Source organism: Salvelinus sp. IW2-2015, unplaced genomic scaffold (genome assembly GCF_002910315.2).
Source record: "Salvelinus sp. IW2-2015 unplaced genomic scaffold, ASM291031v2 Un_scaffold3023, whole genome shotgun sequence".
NCBI classification, from domain to species: Eukaryota; Metazoa; Chordata; class Actinopteri; order Salmoniformes; family Salmonidae; genus Salvelinus; species Salvelinus sp. IW2-2015.
In genome coordinates, this window is record NW_019944315.1 from 3,899 (window position 1) to 26,765 (window position 22,867).

The following is a 22,867-nucleotide window of genomic DNA, read 5'->3' on the forward strand; positions in this document are numbered from 1 at the left end:
CTTAACCTAGTGATACCCCTGTAGTATACTCCATTAACTGGTGACACCCTGTATATATCTCCATTAACCTAGTGATACCCTGTATATATCTCTATTAACCTGGTGACACCTGTATATATCTCCATTAACCTAGTTGATACCCTGTATATATCTCTATTAAACCTGGTGCACCCTGTAATATATCTCCATTAACCTAGTATACCCTGTATATGGGCTTCATTAACCTGGTGACCTCATGTATATGCATATTTTACTCCAACAAAAAAACATGTATTACAATATTGCAAATCGTTTAAATGGAACATATATCTCATGAGACTATTGCCATATGCATGTGTGAGTGTGCATACTGTATATATGTGTAGCTCGTGGTGTGTATTTATGCACATATATATCGCTATACAACTAACATCCATTGTCCCTCTGTGTCTCTTTGCAGCTTCATGCCCCGTGCTGTGCAGGTAACGGCCAGTACCCAGGGGTCGCTGCATGTGCTTCAGTGGCTGGAAGGGGACAGAGTGTGACGTGCCCAGCAACCAGTGTATAGACATCCACTGTGGGGGACACGGCATCTGTATCATGGGCATCTGTGCCTGCAACACCGGATACAAGGGAGACAACTGTGAAGAAGGTAAGAGATCAGTCCTGTTAGAGGGATCTTTTGATTTGCACTTTTCCTTCTCTCCTCGGTGTGTTTGTGATCAGACACATCCTCTTCAGCTCGTCCTTCCTTGTCAGCCAGTCAGTGTTTGATTGCTCAGCATTCACCATCATAATCGTTACCGCCAGCCAATAGTTCAGTATTACAGAAACAATTGCTACTCTCTATTTCACAGAGCAAATAATTACATCGCTGTCCCCATCGATGCGTGGCTTGAGACACACACACTGACTCGCTCTCACACACGCACGCACACATGCACCACACACACACACTGACAGAGAATGGAGAATATTAGATTAGCTAAACTTTCCTGGCATGTACCTGCTACGCTAGCCTACAAAACAACTCATCAGAAGGCTAGCTCTGTCTGTACATTAGATCCAATTATTGCACTTCCCTATGGGAGAAAATCTCATCTTCGCTGCTCAATAAAATGTATCTCTGCCAACCTCCTCCTACTGACACACACACACACACACACACACACACACACACACACACACACACACACACACACACACACACACACCACAAACCGACGCTAATGCGATTAGTTCGCAGTGAATGTTATTGTGAGGTCTGTGACCCTGTCAGTAGTCAATGGACAAATTAAGACCCATCATCACTAAGACAGCAGAGGGAAGTAACTGCAGCTCAACAAGCATCAGCTCCAGGCAACTTGCTGGGAATCAACAGACAAATCAAATCACATTTTATTTGTCACATGTGCACAATAGAACCTGTGAGGATCTGGGAACCCATGCCAAATCTTTTCAGTCTCCTGAGGGGGAAATGGTGTTGTCGTGCCCTCTTCACAACTGTCTTGGTGTGTTTGGACCATGATAGTTTGTTGGTGATGTGGATACCAAGGAACTTGAAACTCTCGACCCGCTCCACTACAGCCCTGCCGGTGTTAATGGGGGCCTGTTCAGCCCTCCTTTTCCTATAGTCCACGATCAGCTCCTTTGTCTTGCTCACATTGAGGGAGAGGTTGTTGTCTCCCTATAGGCTGTCTCATCGTTGTCGGTGAGACAGAAAACTTAATGATGGTGTTGGAGTCGTACCTGGCCACGCAGTCGTGGGTGAACAGGGAGTACAAGAGGGAACTAAGCACGCACCCCTGAGGGGCTCCAGTGTTGAGGATCAGCGTGGCAGATGTGTTGTTGCCTACCCTTACCACCTGGGGCGGCCCGTCAGGAAGTCCAGGATCCAGTTGCAGAGGGAGGTGTTTAGTCCCAGGGTCCTTAGCTTAGTGATGAGCTTTGTGAGCACTATGGTGTTGAACGCTGAGCTGTAGACACTCACAAACCCAGAGATAGTATAMATGTAACAGTATAGCTTCCATCCCCTCTACCTGGGCTCGAACCAGGGACCCTCTGCACACATCAACAACAGCCACACTCGACGCATCGTTACCCATCGCTCCACAAAAGCCGTGGCCCTTGCAGAGCAAAGGGAACAACTACTTCAAGGTCTCAGAGCGAGTGACGTCACCGATTGAAACGCTATTAGCGCGCACCACTGCTAACTAGCACACACACGCCGACACACACACAAACACAATTCCACAGTTCCACAGTGAGTGTTTGTGTACTGTATGTTTACATTTGCTCTGTGCAACAATCCAAAGTGACAGCAGTTGGTTGGGAATTGATTGYGACAAATCAACCTCTCTCTCCTTCCCCTCCTCCCTCCAGTGGACTGCCTGGACCCTGGCTGTTCRGYCCATGGTGTGTGTATCCACGGGGAGTGCCACTGTAGCCCGGGCTGGGGGRGCACCAACTGTGAGACCCTCAAGACCATGTGCCCCGACCAGTGCTCCGGCCACGGCACCTACCAGAGCGAAAGCGGCACCTGCACCTGCGACACCAACTGGACCGGYCCCGACTGCTCCGTCGGTACGTTGTTGGTGTGAGCACCTTGTTTGAACGTTGGTAAAGGTTATTAGTTGTTAGCATGCTAGCCTTCACTCAGAAGCACTACATATTTGGTACGTTGTTAGCACATTAGCATGCTAGCCTCAAATTAACTCATCAGTATTACATTTGGTATGTTGTTAGCACATTAGCATGTTAGCATCTCATTAACTCAGCAGTACTACATTTGGTACGTTGTTAGCAAAATTAGCATGTTAGCCTCTCATTAACTTAGCAGTATTACATTTGGTATGTTGTTAGAACATTAGCATGCTAGCCTGTCATTTGTTAGCTACTACTCATTCACTACGTGGAGATAGCTGGTTGTCTAGTAAAGATGTCATTCACGTTCACAGAGCTTCTCTCACACAGTTGTGCCATGGCCTGACCATCTATATTCTTTTACTGTACTGTCTCTTTCATTCTTCATCTCTCTCTTTTCACTGCTGCTTTGTTGACTAATGCTGTTATGAAGGCCGCAGTGTGACTTTTATATTAACTGGGCTTAGAGAGGAGAGAGCACATCGATCTGATCCATTTTTCATTTCAAAGAAAGCTGTGTTTATTTGCCTCTAACACACTGGCTCAGCCAGCAAAGAAAAGGAAGGATGGAGGGAGAGCAAGGGCCGTGGGTTTGTTAATTACACTGCGTTTAAATTAAATAAGACTGCACTGCTAATTACTAGAGAACAGAGAGGGAGGGATGGAGAGAAAGAGAGAGACTGAGAGAAAGAGAGAGAGAATGGAGGGCGATTCCACACCAGGACAGCCCGACAATATTGATTTGTTCTGGCAGTTCTCATATAGAACTTCATTGGGAGGACGGATGTTTGACATTTCTCCCACTTTTTTAGTTGTTTTTAAATCAGGAGGAAGTGGAAATTTGAGTTCCTTTTTAGGCCTATACATGCGTTGTGTAAGACCGTCTGATCTGTGAACCGTGCACGATACGGACAACATCTTGGTGTCATTATAATCCTGGAGATTCTGATATAAAAAATAGAAAATATAGAAATATTTATATGTCAAAAGTAACCTTTTTTTTATCTTGTATGGTTTGGAACAATATGCTCTACACATCGACTTTCCAGAGTGGGCGGAGTGATTCACACATTCACATAATTTTTTTTAAAGGTAATAATGTCAAAAGCATGTCAAACATCCTTCCTCCCGATGAAATTTCTATGTGAGAATTGACCGAAAAATCGGAGATAACCTAAATATTTTTGGGGCTGTCCACGGTGACCTTCAGACAGACGTGACCAGAGCCTCAGTCTGGTCAACCCTCCAGGCCGCTCCCTCCMTCCCTCCCTCCCTCCTCCCTGCTTCAGACAGCGCCCGCCACGTCTCGCACATACATACCCATACACACACCGCCCCAGCGACACGGCGATGACAGTGACGATCAGCGCTACTTCCTGACACACAACACACTCTCTCTCACACACACTCACAAACACACAACGGTAATGGCAGCTCGCCACAGGCAGCGGCGGCTCACACTGAGCGAAGCCCCTCCAGGGGGCTGATGGAACTTTAGACACCGAGAAAGACTGAGCGGTCGGGGGTCTGTTGGTCTTGTGGTCTTACCTGAGATGAACCTCTTGATCTTCTAGCCACTGACTGATAGCTAGTCTAAGAGAACTCCTCTCAATCAATGTCTTCTATCTAGCCACTGACTTCAACCGGAATTGCTTCTCTTAGCCACAGTCTGATAGCAAATGTCCTACGGTTGATTATTTGTCCTGCAAAGAGTCCAGGAAGTGACAACATTTCAGATGCTGTTATTCCTGTACCCGTGCTATAGCACTGGAGTTAACATACAACCAGTATTACTACAGTGATCTGTTCTGAACTCTCTGACACAGGTCTGATCCCTTCTACTGGGTTGTGTTTCTACAGGACACTATTTCAGTAAGATGTAGATACTGTATTCAGTAGTTAACCAGGGTGGGGTCTGTCTGAGTGTAGTCTTCACCCTACCAGACATCTGCTGCCTGCAATCCTGACTGTCTGTCTGTATGTACAGACCTGCCAAGACAGACACAAGACAAAACAATGTAGACTGTGGCTCAGAGCATGGCACTTGCAACGGCAGGGTTTGTGGGTTCGATTCCCCCGGGGGACCAGTACGAAAGTGAGTGCACTCACTTCTGTGAGTCGCTCTAGATAAGAACGTCTGCTAAATGACAAAAATGTCATGTCAAGTGTTGAGTGTCTCTCTTATATTTTGTGCAAACAACAATTCATTCAAACACCGCTCCGCTCAGTTTATATTTCAAGGTCGTATCAATAAAGGCGCTCCTGTCTTCTTAATGTAACTGCAACAAAAAGGCTCAGAATGGAAAACAAGTGTCACTTCAACTCAGAGCTAAAAGTGATTGGTGGAATTTTAACCCACACTTCTGGTTCAAATGGTCTAAACTCTGAAGAACAGAACAGAGACAAAAACAGTTCCCTCTCAACTGACAACATTCCATCAGTCGGGAGTCTGTACCAAACCAAAGCCCAGATTGTGTGCAGGCGTCCATCTATGGGCCCCACTGCAGCAGGAGGGATTTATCTGTGGTTGATTGGTTTGGTTGCCATTCTGGTTCAAGCACAGTGGGAATCCTTGTGTCTGGCTGGATGGCTGGCTAACAGTGTCTACCCATCCTCTACCCTTATCCTATTCTTACCCTGTCTGAGGTAAAGTTCAATATGTCTACTCTCATAGCCTGAACTGTCCATACTCAATTGATTCAACACCTTCTGGCCCCCCCCCCCCACACTCGCACGCATACACAACCACACACACCATAATACCAACACCAACACCTCAGACCCACCACAGGACCACGCACCCCCACACCGTGCGTGACCCACCCAGGAACCTTCAATACTCCCAGATTCTTCATGCTACACCATGTCAGCCACGGGGGACAGACGTGTCAGCCACGGGGACAGACGTGTCAGCCACGGGGACAGACGTGTCAGCCACGGGGGACAGACGTGTCAGCCACGGGGGACAGACGTGCAGCCACGGGCAGACGTGTCAGCAAGCAAGGTGTTATTTGACAAATACCAGGCTACTAATACAACCATACACCCGACCCCGACCCCACCCGCTGCCAGCCCAAAACACAATAGTGGAAGCATTGTGCCAACGAAGACCCTGCCTGGCTACAGTTGAAACAGAGATTAGATGAAACCTTATGTCTGTTTTGTTTGTTAGGAAATGAATGTGTTTTCAACAACCACTTCTAGGTCTCAAAGCGGGTGACGTCACTTTGCACAATGGACGCTACTAGCACACACAGATAACTAGCTAGCGATTACACACTGACACTTAACATTTCCTTCTTTGTTGTGTGTGTGTGTGTGTGTGTGTGTGTGTGTGTGGTGTGTGTGTGTGTGTGTGGTGTGTGTGTGTGGTGTGTGTGTTGTGTGTTGTGTGTGTGTGTGTGTGTGGTTGTGTGTGTGTGTGTGTGTGTGTTGTGTTGTGTGTGTGTGTGTGTGTGAGTGTGTGTGTGTGTGTGTACAGAGGTGTGTGTGGTGGACTGCGGCTCCCACGGCGTGTGTTTCGGGGGCAGCTGTCGTTGCGAGGAGGGCTGGACAGGAACGGTCTGTGACCAGAAGGCCTGCCACCCCATGTGCACTAAGAACGGAGTCTGCAAGGAGGGCAAGTGTGAGTGCAACCAGGGCTGGACCGGAGAGCACTGCAACATCGGTAGGTCTACTGAAGAATACACATGCCTACAGTGGACATACACATGAATACATCATATGGGTCGACAATTAAAGACATTGTTACAAGGAAATACACACGTTTTCTCTCACACACACTCCTCTACCTCTGAAGCTGTCTGTCCATCCATGATTCCCCCAGCTCTCACACCATGGAAGACTCCAACCTGCGTGTCTATATGGCTTTGAACAGCCAGCTGAAGTAGCATCTGATCCCAGTCTCCTCTTTCCTCTCTAACCTCTCCATCCATTTCTTTACAAGGGCCTGGCTAACTCCCTCCCACTCTGCAGCCTGCTCTTTGTAGTCACTCACGTTACCTGTGTTAAGAAGGCCTGCAGAGTCCCCATGGGCCGCTGCTGACCTTTAACCTCTATCAAAACACTGACATTTACTGTAGTTAAGGCAGTGTGGAGAAGATAGACTGTGTGTGTGTCCTGTTCCAAGCTCTCCGTCTTAACAAGAGGGTACAGAGCAGGGTTGTAAATGCCTGGCGCGTTGCTGTTTAGCTTTTAAGCCGGGTGTGAAACAAACACCAAACACTGAAACAGGCCAAAGCCTCCTCTATACGATGCAAAGATACGAGCACTAAAGAGAACTGAGAAATCATGTTTGGTTTAATTGTTTCCCTCTCAACCCCTACATCACAAAACCTACTTAATTGTTATCGAGCAAATCTTGTTTTGTCTCCTGATTCCCTGATATTAAGTCGATTGCGGAGCAGAATGCATGTTCTCTCCTCACACACACGGACACAGAACTCGTGTTCTGTTCTGCCTCGATCTCGGCAGCACAAACTCAGCAGGGATGTGTTTTGAGGCGTCATTCTGCTTCACTCAATTAGTCAACATTTTGGAGCAGATCTCGTTGACAGACTGAACGGGCCCCCATTGTGGGTGGCCGTCTTTATTAGGATCTGGTCCATTATTCAAACGAATAATCCGATGAATTAGCCCGAGTTAGAGTTTAACATGGTGTCCCCCACTCATTTAGCGGTCGAGTTAGAGTTTAGCATGGTGTCCCCTACTCATTTAGCTGTCGAGTTAGAGTTTAGCATGGTGTCCCCCACTCATTTAGCGGTCGAGTTAGAGTTTAGCATGATGTCCCCCACTCATTTAGCTGTCGAGTTAGAGTTTAGCATGATGTCCCCACTCATTTAGCTGTCGAGTTAGAGTTTAGCATGGTGTCCCCCACTCATTTAGCGGTCGAGATAGAGTTTAGCATGATGTCCCCACTCATTTAGCGGTCTTTAGAGTTAAGGAGCCCGCATACTAGGTTGGGTTTGCTCCTAGCAGAACTCGGCAATATTAATGTTTGTCCCTCTTGAGACGCCATAGCAACAACATACCCAGTAAGACTTCCTCAAAATACTCCTACTTATTGTAAGATGAATAAAAAAATCCGTAATGAATTTTGACGGATTTGCAGAGGTCTTAGTCGCGCAATTTTACATCTAACTAAGACATTTGGTACATTATTTCTCAAGAGGCAAAATGTGCATGAGAACTAGCCCGAAAAAACAGCCGGAAAAAACTCTGCCGAACACCAAAACGAACAAAAAGTCATCATTTTGTCATAATATATTCGCACACTGTTTTGACTGGGAAGCATGCGACAGGTGTGTTTTCAGGTTTCGTGACACACTCTGCACACACACATAAAAAATTGACTCACACTGACTCACTCTACTCATCATCATAGAGTTMATTTCTTCTGTGTCAATAATGTGTCTGGTTAGCTCTGGCTGGCCCTATGAAGGAAGCACCTACAGCTGCCGAATTCCCCTGAAAATAACACCTTTTGGCTCATTTTTAGTCTTCAGGCACTTTTTCTTAGCATTCAGACACCAAAATACAAAGGCAGGATGCTCCTTCAAGCCCTAGTCTGAAACTGAAACACTGCAGGGGTTGCCTGGGACGTGAGTCAGTGTCCTTAAAAGTTCCACCTCTCTGTCCTTGAGATGTTCTCTCCTGTTTCAGAGTAGCGTGTCAGAGGTGGTGAAGGCCACCATCCATCATTTGTGTCTGCTGAAGAGAAAGGGGTATTTTTGTTGGGGCTAGAAGTTAGCAGGAGAATGACTTCCACCAAAGGGGAAGGGACATCAACCAGATAGAACAGCAGAACAAAATAGAATGTTTAGTATGGGACAGATCCCACTGCTGCCACCAABTGTCAATCACCCAGCTAAGATGTCTGTGTGTTTGTTCGACCCCGCTCTGACCCCGGACAGTCTCACCGCATTGCCTCGTACACAATCACAGTACAACCCCCCCCCCCCCTCAAACCACATACTATACAGTATGTTCTTATCCAATCGCTTATTCAAACAACTCAAACAAAGAGTGTCTAGTGTAATGTTCAGTCAACTCTGGTTTGAATTACTATATCATCACGCTGTCTCAATAGAACACCAGTTAGACAGTCTATTACAGTGGCAAGAAAAAGTATGTGAACCCATTGGAATTACCTGGATTTCTGCATAAATTGGTCCTCAAATTTGATCTGATCATCATCTAAGTCACAACAATAGACACACATAGYGTGCTTTTTTTGTTGTTGTCTATATTGAATACATCATTTAAACATTCACAGTGTAGATTGGAAAAAGTATGTGAAACCCTAGGCTAATCTCCAAAAGCTAATTGGAGTCAGGAGTCAACTAACCTGGAGTCAATGATCAATGAGACGAGATTGGAGATGTTGGTTAGAGCTGCATTGCTCTATAAAAAACACTCACAAAATTTGAGTTTGCTATTCATAAGAAGCATTGCCTGATGTGAACCATGCCTCAAACAAAAGAGATCTCAGAAGATCTAAAATTAAGAAGTGTTGACTTGCATAAAGCTGGAAAGGGTTACAAAAGTATTTCTAAAAGCCTTGATGTTCATCAGTCCACGGTAAGATGAATTGTCTCTAAATGGAGAAAGTTCAGCACTGTTGCTACTCTCCYTAGGAGTGGCCGTCCTGCAAAGATRACTGCAAGAGCACAGCGCAGAATGCTCAATGAGGTTAAGAAGAATCCTAGAGTGTCAGCTAAAGACTTACAGAAATCTCTGGAACATGCTAACATCTCTGTTGACGAGTATACGATATGTAAAACACTAAACAAGAATGGTGTCCATGGGAGGACACCACGGAAGAAGCCAAAAAAAWACATTGCTGCACGTCTGAAGTTTGCAAAAGTGCACCTGTATGTTCCACAGCGCTACTGGCAAAATATTCTGTGGACAGATGAAACTATAGTTGAGTTGTTTGGAAGGAACACACAACACTATGTGTGGGGAAACAAAGGCACAACACACCAACATCAAAACCTCATCCCAACTGTAAAATATGGTGGAGGGAGCATCATGGTTTGGGACTGCTTTGCTGCCTCAGGGCCTGGAAAGCTTGCTATCATCGATGGAAAATCCCAAGTTTATCAATACATTTTGCAGGMGAATGTTAGGCTTTCTGTCCACCAATTGAAGCTCAACAGAAGTTAGGTGATGCAACAGGACAACGACCCAAAACTCAGAAGTAAATCAACAACAGAATGGCTTCAACAGAAGAAAATACGCCTTCTGGAGTGGCCCAGTCAGAGTCCTAATCTCAACCCGATTGAGATGCTGTGGCATGACCTTGAGAGAAGTTCACGCCAGACATCCCAAGAATATTGCTGAACTGAAACAGTTTTGTAAAGAGGAATGGTCCAAAATTCCTCCTGACTGYTGTGCAGGTCTGATCCTGATCCKTTGTGCAGGTCTGATCCGCAACTACAGAAAACATTTGGTTGAGGTTATTGCTGCCAAAGGAGGGTCAACCAGTTATTAAATCCAAGGGTTCACATACCTTTCCCACCCTGCACTGTGAATGTTTACACGGTGTGTTCAATAAACACATGAAAACGTATAATTGTTTGTGTGTTATTAGTTTAAGCGGACTGTGTTTGTCTATTGTTGTGACCTAGATGAAGATCAGATCAAATTTTATGACCAATTTATTCAGAAATCCAGGTACTTTTCCTTGCCACTGTATATGCAGTGGAACTACGGTATAACAACATGAAGACTTATTGAGAGTTAGGAGGCAGTGACGTTTACCTACTCCTTCCTTCATGACTTTTCTACTACAGACACACACCCCCCCCCCCACCCTTCCTCCATAGCAAATGTTGAATGAGAGAGGAGAAGAGCACAGTAGTTATTAAGTCGTCTTCTCCTCTCCTCCGAGACACGCGGCCGTGAATAATGATGGGTGAGAAAGTTCCAGAGGGTCAAAGTTCATACCTCCAAGACATGCTAACGTCCCCCGGTATTGGTAACAGTGAGAGGTTAGCATGTCTTGAGGGTATGATCTTTTGACCTTCTGGAACTTTCTCACTCATCGTTATTCACGATCGCATGTCTCATGATAKAWTCCACATTGATGTAGAAGTGTTKAGAAACATGTTCTATTCTTATTTACAATCAAAGTGACTCCAAAACACAACCAAAACAAACAGCAAATGCATCCAACAAGTTTGGACTACAAGCTTGATGTAGTCATTGCGTGCTAGGGGTGTCAATATCTTTGACCYCTACCTTTTTGAGATATTACTTGTTAAACAAAATATTTTTCTCTGAGCAATTGTATTAGTATAAAATAATCTCCCCATTTTTTTAGCATTCAATATAGCTCACTATTTCACAGATGTATTTTCTACAGTCATTATTGCCCATATTTATYGAGGGTGTCAATAATTTYAGACSYCACTCKATCTCTTTCTCTCTCTGTCGTTGTCTCACACAAGGTGACTTGGTGCATCTCCATTTTGAGTGGCTTTAAGGAAGTAGTCCACCGCTCATTTCTACTCTGCGTATTGCTTTTCCATACAAAACACAGTGATGATAGGTTGAGTAAGTTGTCACTGTGTTGTGTGTGTGTGATTGAGATGGTAAAATAGTGTCCTTGATTTTACTCTAATGTTCCGGCTTGCAAAATGCAGCAAATGAGTCGATGTCTCTGAGACGTGGAAGTATCCTTGTTTAATAGAAAACAACTTCAATTGGCTGAAATCGTTTGTGCTTCCTTGGAAATAAATGATGTCAAGTTTATGTAAGAGTTTGCTAAGGATTTTGCAGCAACAAACCGATAACAATGTCTTCCCTTGACGATTTGAGTTACAGTAAACAGACTGAATCATCTATGTGTTTGTATAACAATCACGTCCAATAACCAAGATCTCATATGATCTTTTTTTATCAGCGTTCCAAAATACTCTTCTGCGGAGGATAGAAACGTAAATTTTTATGGACTTGCACAATGCTCCTCGTTCCTTCTGTAGACATCAGGTTTTGTTAAGAGAGCCACAGGTTCTTCTTCTTCTGCTGCTTCTTCTGCTTCTTCTTCTGCTTTTTCTTCTTCTTATTATGGCTTCTGAATACCTCATCAGTAGGTCTGTCTCCTTTAGTTACACTGAAGACGTGTCCCAAATCGCTCCTATAGGCGCTGTTTAGGGAATAGGGTGCCATTAGGGACWGAGACTGATTTTAAAGTAACGTATGGAATATTGTTAAAATATTGTTGTGTGTGCATGTGTGTATGTGGGTGCGTGKGTGTGTGTTCTGAGAAGTGCAGCTGGTGATCAGGCAGAGACTGAGTGTATTAGTTGAGAACCAGGAAACTGCARACTTACTGCCCCAAGGTTTCTTCAGCAGTCCAGCTCCAGAACCCCATCCCAGGCTCCCTGTTCTCCCCCTCTGCCCTTCCTCTCCTGGGGCTAGACTGGTGGTCAGTCATCCCTCCCTCCCTCCCACCCTCACATCTCTCCATCGCCCAGAATAGCACTGCAGAGCCAGCAATATCTCAGCCAGCACCACCACACATGCCTCAACACACAGACACACATACTGTACACACATCATATGGCATTAGCACCTGCAAAACGTCTCCTCTCCTCTACAGACACTCTGTACCATGAACACCAACTCGTTTCCTCCCCTTCCGCTACCCTCCTCCCTCTCCTTACCCTCCTCGCGCACGCACGGCACGCACGCCTACGAGCCAGTACTCGCACGCACGCACGCACAGCCACGCAACGACGCGCACCGCACGCACGCCCCACGCACGCACGACACACTATTAGCCTACAATACCATTTGTGTCACGTAGGACCGACTAGCACTGCCACACACCATCAACAGCAGACAGCACAACATCGAACAGCTACACACACTACAGCATCACACAGACACACTGCACAACACACCAACACTGACCAGCTAGCGTCTGTCCTGCAGTCTGCCTCACGACCACAAGCAGATGATGGGCGTTCACTGCTTTGCTCAGTGTCTGTCGGTCCTCGCAGTCTGTTCTGTGCTTGCTCTGTCTCCAGATGTCTGTTGTCTTGGTTTTCTGTTTCTCAGCAATGTCTGTGTGTCGGTTCTGTTTCGTCTCCCAGATGTCTTTGTGTCTGGGTTCTGTTTCTCGGCCGAGATGTCTGTGTGTCTGGTTCTGTTTCTCCCCAGATGTCTGTGTGTCTGGTTGGTTTCTCCTCCCCGATTTTGCGTGTCTCGTTCTGTATCCCCCCAGATGTCTTGTGTGTCTGGTTCGTTTCTCCCCAGATGTATGTGTGTCTGGTTTCGTCGTTTCTCGCCCCAGAGTGTCGTGCCGTTGTCTGTTTTCCGCCTGATTCTGGTGTTCTGGTTTCTGTTTTCCCTCAGATGTCTGTGTGTCTGGTTGCGTTTCTCCCCAGATGTCTGTGTGTCTGTCTTCTGTTCTCCCCAGATGTATCTGTGTGTCTGCTTTCTGTCTTCCCCAGATGTCTGGGTGTCTGGTTCTCTCTGTGTGTCTGTTCTTACCTCCCCAGACTGTCTGTATTTTGGTTTCTATTTCGCCTCAGATTCTGTAGTCCTGCGTCTATTTCCCAGACAGTATCTGTAGTGTCTGGTTCCTTTTTCTCTCCCAGATGTTGTGTGTCTGTCTGCTGTTTCTCCTGTCTCCACGATTGGTCCTGTTACTGTCTCGGTTCAGTTCTTCGCCCAGATGTGTGTTTCTGGTTCTGTTTCTCCCCAGATGTCTGTCTGTCTGGAATTTCTCCCCAGAATGTGTGTATGTCTGGTCTTTTTCCTCTCTGGTCCTGCTTATCCCCTGGAGTGTTGGCATCCCCCAGATGTATGTGTGTCTGGTTCTGTTTCTCCCCAGATGTCTGTGTGTCTGGTTCTGTTTCTCCCCAGATGTCTGTTGTCTGTTCTATTCTCCGCGATGTCGTGTGTGTCTGGTTCTTTTCTCCCCAGATGTCTGGTTATGTCTGGTTCTGTTTCTCCCCAGAATGTCTGTGGTGTCTGGTTCTTTTCTCCCCAAGATGTCTGTGTGTCTGGTTCTATTTCTCCCCAGATGTCTGTATGTCTGGTTCTGTTTCTCCCAGATGTCTGTGTGTCTGGTTCTGTTTCTCCCCAGATGTCTGTGTGTCTGGTTCTTTTCCCCATCTGTGCTGATTCTGTTTCTCTCCGATGTCTGTGCTGTCTGCTTCTGTCCCTATGTATGGATCTGTGTGTCTGGTCTCTGTTTCTTCGCCCAGATTCCTTGAGTGTCCGGTGTCATGTATTCTCCCCACAGATGTTGTGGTGTGTTCTGTCTCTGGTTCTTCCGCCAGAATGCTCTGGTCTGTTCGTTTCTATCTCCCCAGATATGTCTGGATGCTTTATGGAGTATATCTGGTTTGTCTCCCCCTGAGGCTCTGTGTCTTGTTGTGATCTCCCAGACTTTCGTGAGTCTGGTTCACTGGCTCACCCAGATGTTCTCGCCGTGGGCTCTGTGTTTCTGTTGGTCTCCCACATGTCCTGTGTGTTGCTTCTGTTTCGTCCCAGCACTGTTCTGTGTGTCATTCGTTTTCTCACCAGATCTCTGGTGTGTTCTGTCTTCTGTTTCTCCCAGATGTCTGTCCGTTGTTCGTCTGCGTCTGTTTCTCCCACGTCAGATGTCTGTGTGGTTCGTGAGTTCGTCCGTTTCTCCCCACGATGTCTGTGTGTCCGTTCGCTGTTTCCAAGTTTTGCGCGTTCTTCCCCCAGATGTCTGTCTGTCGTTGACCTGTTCTGTTTCTCCCCAGATGTCTTGCTGTGTCTGGTTCCTGGCTTTCTCCAGCAGCTCATGGGTGTCTGGTGTCATGGTTCTCCCCAGATGTTCTGTGTGCTGTCTGTGTCTCCCATCGTGTCTGCCTGTCGTTTCACTCATCCTGCAGATGTCCTGGTAGGTCTGGTTCGTGTTTCTCCAGGTGGAATCTCTGGGTGTCATAGGTTCTGTTCTCCCGCAGCTGTCTGTGTGCTCGTGGACCTTCGTTTTCCACCAGATGTCTCTGTGTCGTCTGTTCTGTTTTCCCCCAGATCTGTGTGTCTGGTTCATTCTTCTCCCCACATGTCTGTGTGTCTGTTTGTTCACTTCCGCCAGATGCCTGAACTGCGTTACTCCCATGCTGTGTTTCTGCGGTCTGTTCCACCTGTCTGTGTGCTGGATGTCTGTGCTGTTCTCCCCAGGATCGCGTTTAGGTGTTCTTGGTTCTTGTTCTCCCCAGCTGTCTGGTGTGCTGGTTCTGTTTCTCGCAATGTCGGTGTCTGTCTATTCCCCGTCTGGTGTTCTGGTTCTATTTTCTCCCAGATGTCTGATCTATCGTTGTGTCTGGTTCTTTTTCTCCCAGACCTTTTGTCGTGTGTTCTTGGTTCTGATTTCCCCCAGATGTCTGTATGTCTGGTTCTGTTTTCCCCAGGACTGGCTCTGTGTCTGGATTTGCTCTGTTTCTCCCCAGTCTACTGTTGATCTGTGTCTGTTCTGTTCTCCCTCAGATTCTGTGTGTCTGGTTCTTGTTTCTCCCCAGGCAGTCTCGGTTTTCTCCGATGTCTGGGTTCTCTTCTGTGTTTCCTCCCCATAGAGTGACTGTGGTCTGCTTCTGTTCTTCTCCCCAGATGTCTGTGTGTCTGGTTCTGTTTCTCCCCAGATTCTGTGTGTCGTCTGTTGTCTGTTTCTCCCAGATGTTGTGCTGTCGTTCTGTTTCTCCCCAGATGTGTCTGTAGTGTCTGCTTCTGTTTCTCCCCAGAGTGTCTGTGTGTGTCATTCGTTCTGTGTCCTCTCCCAGATGCTGTGTGTCTCTGTTTCTGCTTTGCTCCCCAGATGCTTCTGCTGTGTCTGGTTCTGTTTTCTCCCCAGATGTCATGTCTGGTGGTGTTCTGTTGTTCTGTGTCTCTCCTCCAGATGTCTGTGTGTCTCTGGTTCTGTTCTTTTCTCCCCAGATGTCTGTGTGTCTTGTTCTGTTTCTCCCAGATGTCTGCTTTGTCTGTTCTGGTTTCTCCCCCAGATGTCTGTGTGTCTGTTCTGTTTCTCCCCGAGGTGTCTGTGTGTTTTGCGTTGTATGTTCTCCCCCAAGTTCTTGCTGTGTTGTGGTCTGTTCTCTCCCCAGAGTCTGTTGTCTTTCGTTTCTCCCCAGATGTCTGTGTGTCTGGTTCTATTTCTCCCCAGATGTCCTGTGTGGTTGTTCTGTTCTACTGTGTTGCTGCAGTGTCCACGTGTATCGCCTGATGGTTCGCTTCATTATCATCCAAGGCTGCCATGCCCGCGCTAGACAACACACACATATATACTCCTCTCTCGCTCCGTTACAACATATTCAAACCATCTACTATGATATTTCACTGAAATGAGAGACCAAAATGAGTTGTCTCTGTGTCCCTCCCCACCTCAACTTCAGATTCAGCTACTAGCTACGTAGCATTCCTTGTAGTGATTTGTCTTTTAAAACACGAAAAATAAACTGTTCAAGGTTAGCGTTTCATAAAAACACACACACAAAACACAGTGGTTTGTGAACTCATTGTAGTTAAAATAGTCAAATGTATTCACAAAAGGCCAAAAATTCCGGTAACTGTGTTCAATAGTTAATTAACCGCTGCTACACTCAAGACTTTGCTTGGGAATAGGAAGCCCATAATCCCCCTCTCAGTACTGCTGATGGCTGTTCTGTGTTACCACTGATCTGGCTTCTCTCTTAACAGCTGGTAGCTCCGTCAGTGTAAGCCACAAGTCCACACACTACCGTTTATATACGCTATCACTGTGTGTGTGTGTGTGTTGTGTGTGTGTGTGGTGTGTGTGTGTGTGTGTGTGTGTGTGTGTTGTGTGTGGGTGTGGTGTTGTGTGTGTGTGTGTGTTGTGTGTGTGTGTGTGGTGTGTGTATGTGTGTGCGTCTACTATAGATCAAGTGAATGAGGATCATAGTCTCATAGCTCAGTAATAAAAGTTGGGGATTGATTGGGGAGGGGTGGGTAGTGTTTTCAATTGTCCTCAATGGGTTCTGGAGCACTTTGGCTTGAATGCAGATTCAAGTCTAAGAGGAGGCCCCCCTGTTTTTATGGTAGGCACACTCTGGAGCGAGGGGGTTGTTAAAGGCCCCCAGCGCAGTAAATGTTAATTAAGATAATGTTAAAATCAATGGATACATGCCGGTGCCTCTACCCCGCTCTCTCTTCTCTCTCTTCTCTCCCTTCTCTCTCTCTTCTTCCTCTCTCTCTCTCTCTCCCTCTCTCTCTCTCTCTCCTCTCTCTCTTCTCTCTCTCTCTCTCTCTTCTCTCTCTCTCTCTCTCTCTCTCTCTCTCTTCTCCTCTCTCTCTCTCTCTCTCTCTCTCTTCTCTCTCTCTCTCTCTCTCTCTCTCTCTTCTCTCTCTTCTTCTCTCTCTCTCTCCTCTCTCTCCTCCTCTCTCATCTCTCTCTCTCTCTCTCTTCTCTCTCATTCTTCTCTCTCTCTCTTCTCTTCTCTCTCTCTCCTCTCCTCTCTATTTCTTCCTTCTACCCTCTTCTTCTTTCTTCTTCTCTTCTCTCTCTCTTCTCTTCTCATCTACTGATCCTCTTTCTCGTTCCTCTCCTCTCTTCTTTCTCCTTCTCTCTTCTTCTCTCTCTCTTCTCCCATCTCTGTCTCTTTCTGCCCCTCTCCATCTACCCCTCTGCTCCTCTCTCTCCGTTCCCCCTATCATCTCTCTACCCTCCCCTTCATCCCCTCTCCTCTCCTCCTCTCCATCTCCATCTTTACTCAGGGTGGGGATTGAATGGGTCTGGACGTTGTGAATTAATAATTGTTTCCAGATTAATGTCACTTTAATCAGCAGCCGCCTAGAATTGTCCCGACAAATAATGAAGCATTGATGTCTATAAGAGGCTGATTAATTCTGCAGCTTGACCCATAGGCACCACACACACACCACACACACACACCACACACACACACACACACACACACACAACACACACCAACACACACAACACAACACCACACACACACACACACACACAACAACACACACACACACACACACACACAGACTCCTCCCTGTCCCCATGTGGTGAATATGACAGTAAACTGAGAAATCTTTAGTGCAATTAGCTGGTAAATTGCTGCCCCTTTGCTCAGGGTTCAGGGATGATTGCTGCTGTTTTCTTAACCCTGACGTTTCATTGGGAACCCTGACGCCCCATTAGTTCTGTTAAGGGATCCTGTTCCACTCTGGGAAAAGGATGACGGCCAATCAAGCTGCCACCTGAGCCAGTGTGTGTATGTGTGAGCTGGTGTGAAGTTACAGCAAGCAACATCTGAGGGAATTTGTGTGTATGTTAGTGTGAAGTTATAGCAACGACATCTAAGATTGTGTAAGCAATTTAGGGACTGGGTGTTGGCGATATAAGACAACAGATTGACACACACACATATGTATATGTACAACACTTATACGTACAACATTCCTACGCTGATACGTCACAACAAGCCAAGTGTCTGATAAAGTATGTATCTTCCGTCTATTTAATCTCCCGCTCTCCCACCCCCCCGTCACAACGCCGAGAGAAATCCTAGAGGTTTACATGTGAGGATGGTTGCGGCCACACACACTCTGTGTCACATGGGATATCCATCACATTTTCAAACACATGTGGTGTGTGTGCGCGAGTGTGTAAGGGCGCCTGTGCTCGTAAGTACACTACTAACACTCAGGTAAATAGTCTGCCCTGTTTTTTTCTCCTCTCCTTAACCGCTCGCTCTCCTCTCTTTCTCTCTCTCTCCTTTTTTCTCTTTCAAGCTCACAATCCGGATATTAGAGTCAAAGGTACTGTGGTCTCTCTTTCTTCTGCCCCCCTCCCCCCATCGTGCTTTGTGGTACATGTGACCGGCCATAGATTCCCAGTAACCCTCCTCTCTCTCTCTTTCTTTTCTCTGATTCCGATTCATTGATGTATTGATTCATTGATTCAGTGATTCAGTCTTCTATTGTTGTCACTGTGACTATTTGTTTCTCATGTCTTCATGTCTTGGTACTGTGGGGGAAATCCAATATCATGTCCTTTCTTGGAGCATGGGTAACTACCAGGCATGGTAGAACTGAACTGGGGCGTGTTTTAGCCCACATAACCCACCAACCACTGCTCTCGAACGCCCACGCGTTGGGCACCGGGCGAGGCCACAAACGTTCCAGCGGCCCGATAGAATAACATTGAAATAACGTCATCTAAGCTCCAGTAGCTGACTAGGCATTTTTTTCTTAAAGCAGGGGTGTTATCCCTGATGCTTTGCCTCAATGCTTTTTGTATACGTGTCAGTCTTTTCTTTTGTTTGGTTTTTTGCTTTCCCCGAATTGACAATGAAGAATGGCACCTTAAAACGTCCAAACAACGTGATTATATGTTTATTTGTTTAATAAATTGATGGTGTTATACTAGCACCATCAATGCCTTTTGTAGAGAACTAAGAATTGGAGACCTTTAAGCTGAAGTGGAGATATGGACTACTTCTTTAACCCTCGACCCTCGACCTTCCAACAGAGCTATCTCCAACGCACACAGAGTGATCTCTCCGTATCAGTCTCTCTCTCTCTCGCTCTGTCTTCCTTTCTCTGTATCCCCCTGTCTTCCAACAGTATGTCCACGGAATCCTGCCTCCTCCCTTCCTCTCTCTCTCTCTCTCTCTCTCCTTTTATGTGTTTGTCAGTCGGTCTGCAACCTCCTTCACAGAGACTGAAGTACTGAGTTTTTTTTGTTCATTTTTCTTTCCCAAATTTTTCTCCTTTTCCTTGGCCCCCCCTAATCGCAGGATTTAAAGGTAATTCATACAAAAGCCCCAGGGAGATTGTCATGAACAATCACTCTCCGCTCTCCTGTTTTTCCCTCTCTCTCTCTTTCTTTCTTTCTTTATCTCTTGTCTTGAAGCACGGCGTAAACGTGTCTTTGTACCAGTCTCTCACTGTTTTTTGTGGTCCTTTTTCTGGTTATCTCCATTCTTGTCTGTCTTAAAACCTGTTTCCAACACGCACGCACACACACACACACACACACACACACAAACACACGCATACTGTACACACATACACAAACACACGTCTGCCATTTTGTTTGGAATTCCCAAAACTCAAACACACACACCTACACACACACACGCAACCTACACACCACTGACCACCCTTCACACATGGTTCTTCCGTTTTGTTGGAAAATCCTTGTTGGTCCTGTTTCCATGCATCCGCGGCCTGTATGACCTCCTGACTGTCTAGCCTAGTCGCTGGGCTGCTTTCACTTCCTCCTGGGCTTTGCTTCTATATGATTACAATTGTATTATTCTCTTGTTTGTTATTATTCTGTGTAAAGGAATGTGACCGAGGCATAAAGTATAGCTGTGGAGGCAGGGACTCAAGCCAGAGCCCTCCCTATACTTTGTGTCCCTATTGTATTGTAGCTTCACATGGATGTGCCAATARCTACTACTATCAAAAACTGAAGAAGGCAGAGGAAAATCGATTTAGGTCTTTCGTTTGGGTTCTTTGATTTCTGATTCTGTTTGATTTGGGCTATTTTGGGACATTGTCATTATTAAATCTCCCTGAAATTAATGACACGTTTTATTTGGGCTTCTTCTTATGTAGGGTATGGTGCTTTTTGATTCATTTTGCTCTCTACTCAATTTCCATTTCCAACAGTTGTATTTCTGACATCCTCTCTTACTTGACTTAATTAAGGCCAAATTCATATTTTCTTTCCAATTCTTCAACGGTTAACGAGGTTGACGAATGGTTCTTCACGAGGCTTCTATCGTTCATGTGAATTTACAACATCTGTGCATTTCACAGGCCTGTCTAACTGTCTGATTATATGTCACACTGTCGGGTTATACGTTAAGTTCACCAGAAACCTTTTCATTTTGGTTGGTTATCTACCTGTTCATCTAAATCGGTTTATGTTGATTGTTCATTTGTTTGTTCTCATCGAAAAACTGAGAGGGGTGATCTCGAAAAAGGAGGACACAGTCACGCATGTGTTCACACACACACAATGCTGAATCACAGAGAAGCACCAACATACAGACACACACCACAATGTTGATATGAGATACACAAGTGCACTCACACACTCTCCCTCCCTTATTCTCACCTATGCATGCACGCACACACACGCACACACACACACCCTCAGCCACACACACTCCCCCCTTCCCCATACACACACAACCCTCCTATGTGTGTGAGTGTGTATTAACTCTCCATACTCTGGTCTGCTACAGAGGGCTGCCCAGGCCTGTGTAACAACAACGGCCGCTGTACCCTGGACCAGAACGGATGGCACTGCGTCTGCCAGTCCGGGTGGCGTGGGGCGGGGTGCGACGTCGCCATGGAGACCCTCTGCACCGACGGCAAGGATAACGAAGGAGGTGAGACATGTAGAAGAAAACCTTATTGTCCATTAGGCTGGGTTTCTGTACAGCACTTTGAGATATCAGCTGATGTAAGAAGTTTGATTTGACATTACGTTGTCACAAAATGGACATATGTCTTTGGCTCTGGGCTACATTACGTTACATGCCAGACATTTTCATTAGAAGTCACTTCCAGTACAGGGAGTTCATACATTTGAACTGTGCGTATTGTGTGTGATCCTTGCTGGGATTGAACCCACAACCACATAACATGTGGATCTCTCCACTCTGTAAAGCTCAGACTGAAGAAGGCGCTGGCGTCACCACTATAGAGGCCTGTTAATAAAAAAGTAGAAGAAGGAACAAGTCACATCCTGATTAGTTTTGGAAGAGGGGGATGAGGGAGGGGTGGAGGAGTGACGAGGTGGGGGTGCGTCAATCGCGGCGGCAAGGTTTTTATCACCCCCCCCCGCCCGGTGGTAGCTGGTTGCCAGATGTACGCCGAGCTTTTAATAACCTAACAAAGACGAATATCAGCCTTTCATGAGCTCCACATCCTACCGCCCTCCTTTCTTCCACCGCTCTTTTTCCTCTCCTCCTCTCCTTCTCTCCTCCTCTCCTCCTCTTCTCCTCTCCCCCTCTCCCCCTTTCCTGTGGGCGTCACCTGTGGGAGACGGAGCAAATCTCATTCCCACACAAAAGGCCTTGGAAAACAGCAGGCAGGCAGGCTGTTGAAGTAGTAGAGAGATCTCTTTCTCCTTTATTTCTCTCTCTTTCTCTCTATCCCTCTCCACTTTCCTTCTTTCTCACTCACTCACTCACTCACACTTTCTTTCACACGCTTTCTTTATGTTCCATTCTCTTTCTCTTTGTCTCGCTCTCTCTCGCTCTCGCACTCTCTCTCTCTCTCGCTCGCTCTCGCACTCTCACTCTCGCTGTCTCTCACTCTCTTTGCTCTCTCTCTCTCTCTCGCTCCCTCTCTCTTGCTCTCTCTCTTTCTCTCCCTCCCTCACTAACCTACCTAACGGTGAGACTCCAACAGTATATTTAGCCTACAGTTATCCCATCCAAGGCACCAGTCAGGATGGAGGAACCAGGCAGTTTGTCACCACAGCCAGGGGTTAGAGGTTGACTAATAACTTTGAACAACTGGGCCTGCTATTCACTCTCACAGGAACACGGCCAACCACATTCTGAAAGCCCAACCGAATACAGCCACTTATAACAAAACAAACCCTTGACCACCTGACAAAAAGAGCATCTGGAGGTAGATTTGTTTTTAACTTGGTGAAAAGTATGTTGTTGGTGAATTCACTGTATTTGGTTCCTTTAGAGTTATCAGAGAGAATCTGATCTGGATCCCATTCCTTACTCCTCTTGTTTGCCTCTTCATAACTCTCTATCTCTCTCAGACGGCCTGGTTGACTGTATGGACCCAGACTGTTGCCTCCAGACATCCTGTCAGACCCAGACGTACTGCCGCGGCTCCCCGGACCCCTCTGACATCATCAGTCAGAGCCCGTCCAGCCTGATGCCCCAGCATGCCGCACGCTCCTTCTACCAACGCATCCGCTTCCTGGTTGGACCAGAGGGCAGCCACGTGATCACCGGGGACAACCCCTTCAACAAGAGGTGAGCATTGTCATTTCACCTTTATTTGAACAGGTGTGTGTGTGTGTGTGTGTGTGCGTGTGCGTGTGCGTGTGCGTGTGCGTGTGCGTGTGCGTGTGTGTGTGTGTGGAGGGCTGTGGCGGTCATGACATTTTGTCAGCCGGTTATTGTCATGCAAAAGACATTGAATATTTTTATAGTAAGAAGAATAGAATCGTTTTTTGCCCATTCAAGAGTGAGTGCGAATATGAAATGACTCTGTTGAGCGTAAAAGGAATCAT

At 46.4% G+C, this 22,867-nt stretch overlaps 1 protein-coding gene across 2 annotated transcripts in view; it reads left to right on the plus strand.

Annotated features, from left to right (window-relative positions):
* Positions 1-481: 481 nt before the first annotated feature.
* The window catches only part of LOC112075195 (teneurin-3-like), a 59,707-nt gene continuing 37,321 nt past the window's right edge, over positions 482-22,867 (plus strand). Inside the window, exons 1-6 of one of the 2 annotated variants that reach the window (XM_070440800.1) lie at positions 482-631; positions 2,362-2,562; positions 6,104-6,289; positions 18,376-18,402; positions 20,844-20,990; positions 22,388-22,607. In XM_070440800.1, the coding sequence (XP_070296901.1) occupies positions 490-631; positions 2,362-2,562; positions 6,104-6,289; positions 18,376-18,402; positions 20,844-20,990; positions 22,388-22,607 (923 nt within the window). In that variant the 5' untranslated portion in view covers positions 482-489. The remainder of the gene's footprint in view (positions 632-2,361; positions 2,563-6,103; positions 6,290-18,375; positions 18,403-20,843; positions 20,991-22,387; positions 22,608-22,867) is intronic. The other variant, XM_070440801.1, reaches the window with a different exon arrangement.